General features: G+C 23.6%; 1 protein-coding gene across 1 annotated transcript in view; it reads right to left on the reverse strand.

Moving 5' to 3' along the window:
* LOC112687622 (peptide transporter family 1-like) overlaps positions 1–2,995 on the reverse strand; it is a 40,124-nt gene extending 37,129 nt beyond the window's left edge. Inside the window, exon 1 of the mRNA XM_025560424.1 lies at positions 2,856–2,995. Within this exon, the coding sequence (XP_025416209.1) occupies positions 2,856–2,858 (3 nt within the window). The 5' untranslated portion in view covers positions 2,859–2,995. The remainder of the gene's footprint in view (positions 1–2,855) is intronic.
* Positions 2,996–7,037: the final 4,042 nt, after the last annotated feature.

Raw genomic sequence — 7,037 nt, forward strand, 5'->3', positions numbered from 1 at the left:
TCTATTTAACGGATTATTATATATTCCCATTATAAATAATTATAGTTTTATAATAAGTATAATTTAATACTTTAGTGCTCTTTTTACTGCTAATACTACTTGTGTTTATTTATTTTAATGCCTCAGTCAAAAACAATTATTGATTTAATTTAGAGTATAATTGCTTTGTAAACACATTTCTTAATATTTTTCAGATACAAATGTTTGTTCATTATGTATCAGTATAAAATAATATTTATTTTCTACGTATAAAAATATAAAACAAAAAAAAAATAATGATGTATAACATAAATATTAGTTAGAGTGCTTATTATAAGGTAAATATTAATTTTTATTTCATAATTAAAATAATGAAAATTATGATTGGGTATTAAAATGTAAACATGTTAAACATGTAATTAATATTAAAATTACTCGCACTTTAATATCTTCTTTATGTAATATTATGAACGTATTTTTAAAATAATTGTAATATAAATGAAATTATTCATCTTTTTTTCAATATCAGGTAAGACCTATAAGCTTAGGCTTATATTAAATATTACAGAAATGTATAAAATTAAATTTACATAAATTCTAACCTAAACAGAACTTTTAAGACAGTGAATAAATTAATTTAATTAATTTGTTTTTGATTAAGTAAATAGTATTTACTCTGATTCAAAATGCATCGATAATATTTTATAAAATATAAAAATCTATGCTATTTTTAAAGTTTAAAAGAAAATAATAAATAAACCATAATACTAATTTTTAAAATGCATTGTGGTATATACTCTGACATAATGTCCCGCACAATAAAAAATTATATTTTTGGTATATTTTAATAATTTAAAATAATTTAAAAACAATTTTACTGAGGACGATGATTGTTAAAAAGCTATGCCTCCCCATCTACCTGTTTTGAAAAACGATGAGTCTTGTCTTGACAGAAAAAGTATCCTTAACTAAAATTTGAATAAAATATTTTCAAACGAAATCTTAACTAAGAAACACGGTTGATAAAAACGACATGCCTTCCACGTCCAATAATGACTTCAACGTTATGATAATCGGTAGACAGAAAACGTGTATTTAATAAACTCGTTTTTAATTTTTATTAACTTTTAAATTATTACTACTCCAGCAACTCTGTAAAATAATATTTTTCATGAAAATTATAGTAATAATTAAAGGAAAAATAATAAAAATTTAAATGAATTTCAAACTCAAACTTTAAAGGGTAATAGAAAACAAATAACATTATGTCTAATTACACAGTGATTCAATTATGATCAAGAAAATTACTGTTCTCAAAACCTAGTCTAACCTAACCTCTAGCCTAGACTGACAAATCGAAAATTCGTAAATTTGTCATTGCCCTTTTAGATCGGAAGCGTCTGGTCTTTTCTTCCCTAGCTTACATTTTCTAGATTATATTTTTTTTTTTTTTGTATTGTCTCCGCGTATGTACTTCATCGCCACCTTACAATTATTTCTCAATATTATAAGCATGAAAATTCTATTTACTTATATTTTATCAAATTGCACATATACGGCATATAGTATAATAGATATTTTGAGGAGCAATATACAATATTTTTATTTTTAAATTTATTATTACAAAAACCGGTTTACTAGTCATATGGATAATCTTCTTATTTTTTTTTTTTTTTATGACCTATTATAAAGAGCACTTTCATTCTTATTACTATTATTATTATTATTATTATTATATTATAATAATAATAATAATAAAACTGTCAAAGATTATACGTTAAAAATATGTAATTTGATATAAATATAATAAATAATCATTAAATGTACCCAAATATTTAATAAATATCTATTGTTATAATCAAAATAATGGAAATAACACATACGAATATATGTACAGGCGTATACACAAGAAATATTTTGTAAGGAGTTTCAGGTTGTACATTTTCATAATTATATAATCTATATACCACTTTTACTATATATAAACATATTTAATAATTTCCTAGAATTTCGGGAGGAGTTTAAATCCCTAAAACCCCTCTTTGTGTACACGCCTGTATATATATATATATTGTACATAAATCATTAATTATGTTACATTTAACTTCTATTCGACGAATTCTATACATAAAAAATATAAAATACAATAGAATGAATACTACTAAAGATTAATTAATAATTAAGAAATTCGAAGAAAAGTATTTTATCTATAAAGTAAGTTTTCTTAATTTTATTTATTTTTACTTTAAATTGTTTTATAAAAATATATACAAATAATTATTGTTTTCGCATGAATAAATATTTACGTTTTAAACTGTATAACAAATCTAAATTTAAATTTCTTGAAAAATTATTAGTAGCTTTCGATTCGATTTGATAAAACAAACTTAGTTGGAATAAATTCTATGGACAACAATTAAACATGTATGCATGTAGGTTTGAGATAAGTGATTGGTTGTTTTTTTCAGAAGATGAAAATTGAAAAGTTAAAAACTTGAAAGTATTCTGCTCATTAACATATTATTAATTGATTGCTTCAATTACAAATCCGTATGTTAAGAAGACGAGAAAATAATATAATACAAATGTATTAATATTTATTAATAATGTGTAATTTATATTGCTGTATGCAGAAAATTATTTATTTATAATTTTTGGCTAATTTTTTTCTTATCATTAATTTAGAATTATTTATTTTTATATGTTTTAAGTAGGTAATATAATTATTATAATAAAACATAAATTTACAAGCTGAGTATTAAATTCAGATTAATCATAGATACTACGTTGTATTATTATTTAAACCTTTATATAAGTATTATAAATATTTCTAATAAATCAAATAAAAATTAATTAAACCTATATAAAACACTTACCATTATTTAAAAATAATATTTTTGACATAAATATATGATCGGTAATTAATGTTGCAAATTAAAAGTTTTCAGAAATAATTAAAATTCTTTATACACTGTCAAATATTAAATATTTTTAAATTTATATTTAATTTATTGAATTATTTTGTTGATAAGTTTAATATTTAACTAAAATATATAATTAATTATGAAATATTAATAATGGTTTTAATTATATAATTAACTAAACGTATTCAATTAAAATTATTAAAAAAAAAACTGTAAGCGTGTCCACTTTCTCCGAACTATAAATCATTACTGATACCTAAGTGATAACTGTAGTAAGTGCCAAGTAGGACACTGAAGACTGACAACAAATAAAAATACAGATGCATAAACCTAAATAATAAAGCTATCATTAATATTTGTAAATTAGTTTTCATTCAAGGTCAAAACCTAGTTAACACAAACCAGTTCCCCCTACTTAATATACTACATATATAATATATAATAGGTATACATCTATATATAATATACAAATAAATAGGAAAATAACACGACTGTGAAAATTAGAAAAAATAATTTTGTTCATTTGAATTGTTAATACTACAATATAGGGACTATAACAAGAAAAGTTTAGATTTATACCCATTTCATACATGGCTAGTGAACATTTTTTTAAAATATCTATAAAATTATATAGTATTTGAAAACTGACAATGATTGGAGTATAATCGTGTGTTCATAAAATTAGAGAAATATTTTTTATCACAAATATTCAAATTTCAACATTAAATAACACAATTTTAAATTTTAGTTTAATTACGTTTACAATTTTAACACAATTCACCCATAGGCGTGTATATTAAAAAAATATTAAAAAAAATGTAAGTAATACTTATTCATACATTATAATTTGTAATATATTATATTTATTTTATATATTTATTTAATTTTTATTTATTTATTATTTATTATATATTTATTAAATATGTACATACTTTGTTAAGATAGGACTTAAATTACGAAAAGAGCCCAAAAATATTTTAATCCCCTCCCTGAAATTATCGTCTGCGCACGCATATGAATTTACCATATTATAACTTAACTGTACATTATAAGAATTATCGATCGCTTACGGTCATCATTTCAATGAAGCTTGGTAAATCACTTTCACCTAAACAATTTATTTTTAATTTTTTTTTATTCAAATTTAGTAATAATTTTTATGTAATATTTATTTAAAAATTGTAAATAGGTATCTTAAATTGTATTATCGTTTTTCAATTGACAGATTATTTTATACTTGAGTATTATTCAACGATTATAAAATAGTTTTTATTGGAAATAGAAAATAATTACACTATTCTTATTTTAATATAAATTTCTGATTTCAAGTAAATATTTAAAAAAATGTTGTCTATGTACATTTTTTTTATAATTTCTTTAAAGCGAAACATTGCTTGTCAAAATACAGTCTATAGAAAGAACAGATGATGTCAGTCTTAACTCATTCATCATACAATGGTTTTTATATTTAATCATTGATACCTAGTATAAAAAAGATCAGTCACTTTCATAGTTGGTAACTGATATACTTAAAAATAAATTTGTGGTCGAAAAAGTAAAGTCGGGTCACGTGCACTTGCACACATACGAGGGTGTCAGGGAGTAAAAAATATTCTTTTAAAAAAATTATTTCGCGTTTATAAGAATGAGTTTATTCCAGTTTGCATTGACGTTTGACAGTTGTCATTGACGTAAATTGTACATACGTTATTAATGTATGCAGTGGCACGTTTAGGGGAGGTGCAAAAGGAGCAAGTGTCCCAAGTGGAAAATTCTTGGATTTAGCACATAGGCGGACATCAGGGGGGGGGGGCTTGGGGGCTTAGCCCCCCAAATATTTGTCATATTTAACTTGTTATTTTCATTGTTTGCTGCAATGGATCTATTATCCACATAATACCATGTCTAGGGTCTTTCCATTTCCATAGATGTATACAACAACTATTAACTATTTTTTTATTGTAGACAATTTATTATTTTAAAATTCGACTATTTATTGACTATTTACTGACATAATTGTATTTCATATCTTTTTATATTGTAAACAATTTATTATTTTACTATTTTACTATTTGTTACTGCAATCTTGTAATTATACTTTTAAAATAAATATTAAACATTTTGTGAACCAATGTGTGTCTGGACGCAATCGGGATACTTATATTTGGGATAAAATACGACTACTTGGATTCGGGCCGCAATCGGGCAACTCCGATATATTCATGGCCGGCGGAAGGCATGTGCGGGCTGTGTATTCGTATGGGGCGGCAATATTGTAAGGACCGAAAAATGACCGAGATTATTTTCAATACTTATAGTTACTAAGACTTAAATTTAAAATTTTTCACTGTATTATAAACAAACAGAAAATATTAATGATTTCGCAAATGTCAGGACAAGAAAAGTGTTTCAATAATAGTTCGAATCACTATTTTTATAATACCAATAAAAATTATAAATAAAATAAATATACTCTAAGTAACTTTCATTTCTATTTTTTAGTATAATTTATGAACATACGACTGAGATAATATACTCGTTCGCACAATAGGTACTTATTATTGTGTATTATTTGCACCAAGCATTACGTACATCAATACATAATCATGGGTCATACTCGTGTGCATTGTAATTTTTTAATTATTTCCCATTAATTATTTAAATTATTTCTAAGTCATCTCATAATGATTAAAATAATTACAACATGTTAAGTTACATGAGACTTAAATATTTATATAATTGTGATAATCTTAAATTTATTTTTGCACGAATAAAAAATAACTGTGTTCGGGCGGCATTCTTATAAATTGGCACATTTTTAATATCGACCCTGCATAAATATATATATATATATATATAGGTCAGCCCCTGAACTGGAAGTGTACACTACGGATTCGAAAAGTGTGTACCTATTAAATACTAATAAATAAGATTACTATGAAGGTGTTTTCCAAGAAACTAGTTTAAGCAAGACAGCTGATGAGGATTTAAATTTATCTATTACATTTTAAATTATATATTTTGCATTAAAATAAATAATTTGTAAATAGTTTCGCGATTTATACCAGACAAAACTATATTTTCAGTTTAAAAAATAATAATAATTGGTAATTATCGAATAATAATGTGCAATTTTATTATAAAAAAGAACTATTACTAAAAATTATTACTGATATTGTACTAAAAATTATAATCATATGGAAGGGGGTAAAAAGCCCAGTTATCATTGAACATTAAAAAATGTGTAGTACACATTTTTATAAAAGTAGAGGTTGATATATACCCACAGATATATATATATTAATTGTTTTATATATCTGTGGATATACCCAGGTATTATAAATCTATAAGTGTATATAAATGCATAAAAAAATGATAACTTTCTAACAAAAATATTAATATAATTTTTATATCAGTTATAATTGTAGAAACACAAATAAACAACATAGAAACTTTAACGTCCAAAGAGTATTAAGGTAATGAAATTATCAATTTATGCCTTTAGTAAAATAGAAAAATTATTATTTATAGATTGAATAATAAATGCATGCATACTAATTTCTTCAAAATTGCATAATTGTAATGGAAGCAATTTTTTACAAGTCTTAGAATAAATCTAATAAACTTTTTAGTTTACACTATATAAAATAAAAAGAGTCCACTGGAAAATGATGTATCTTAATTATGAGATTTAAAAAACAATTAACGCTTTCAACTTAATATTATTATCATACAGAAAGCAGAAGTATATTAATGAAATATTATATTAAAAATAATTGCTAAATGCTATTTAATATAACTTTACAGCAGCGATTCCCAAAGTGTGTGCCGCAACGCCCTGGTGCGCAACGATTTTTGTTCAGGGGCGCCGCGCCGTTATGGAAACTATCATATTCATATAAATGAATACTATCTGGTCTAAAAATTTCCGTATAATTAGTTATTCTGTGATTTAAGGAAGGGTGCCCTGAAAAAACCTTAGATCATAATAGGCGCCGTGGGACAAAAAAGTTTGGGAAGCAATGCTTTAAAGTCTAAGACAAAAACTCGATTTGAAATTTTTTTTTGATTCGCTATAATTGTCTAATCTAACCTCACTTAAATTTATAAAAATTATAGACAACTAAAATGATT

This window comes from Sipha flava, unplaced genomic scaffold (genome assembly GCF_003268045.1).
Source record: "Sipha flava isolate LNK unplaced genomic scaffold, YSA_version1 35a_pilon_pilon, whole genome shotgun sequence".
Taxonomy (NCBI): domain Eukaryota; kingdom Metazoa; phylum Arthropoda; class Insecta; order Hemiptera; family Aphididae; genus Sipha; species Sipha flava.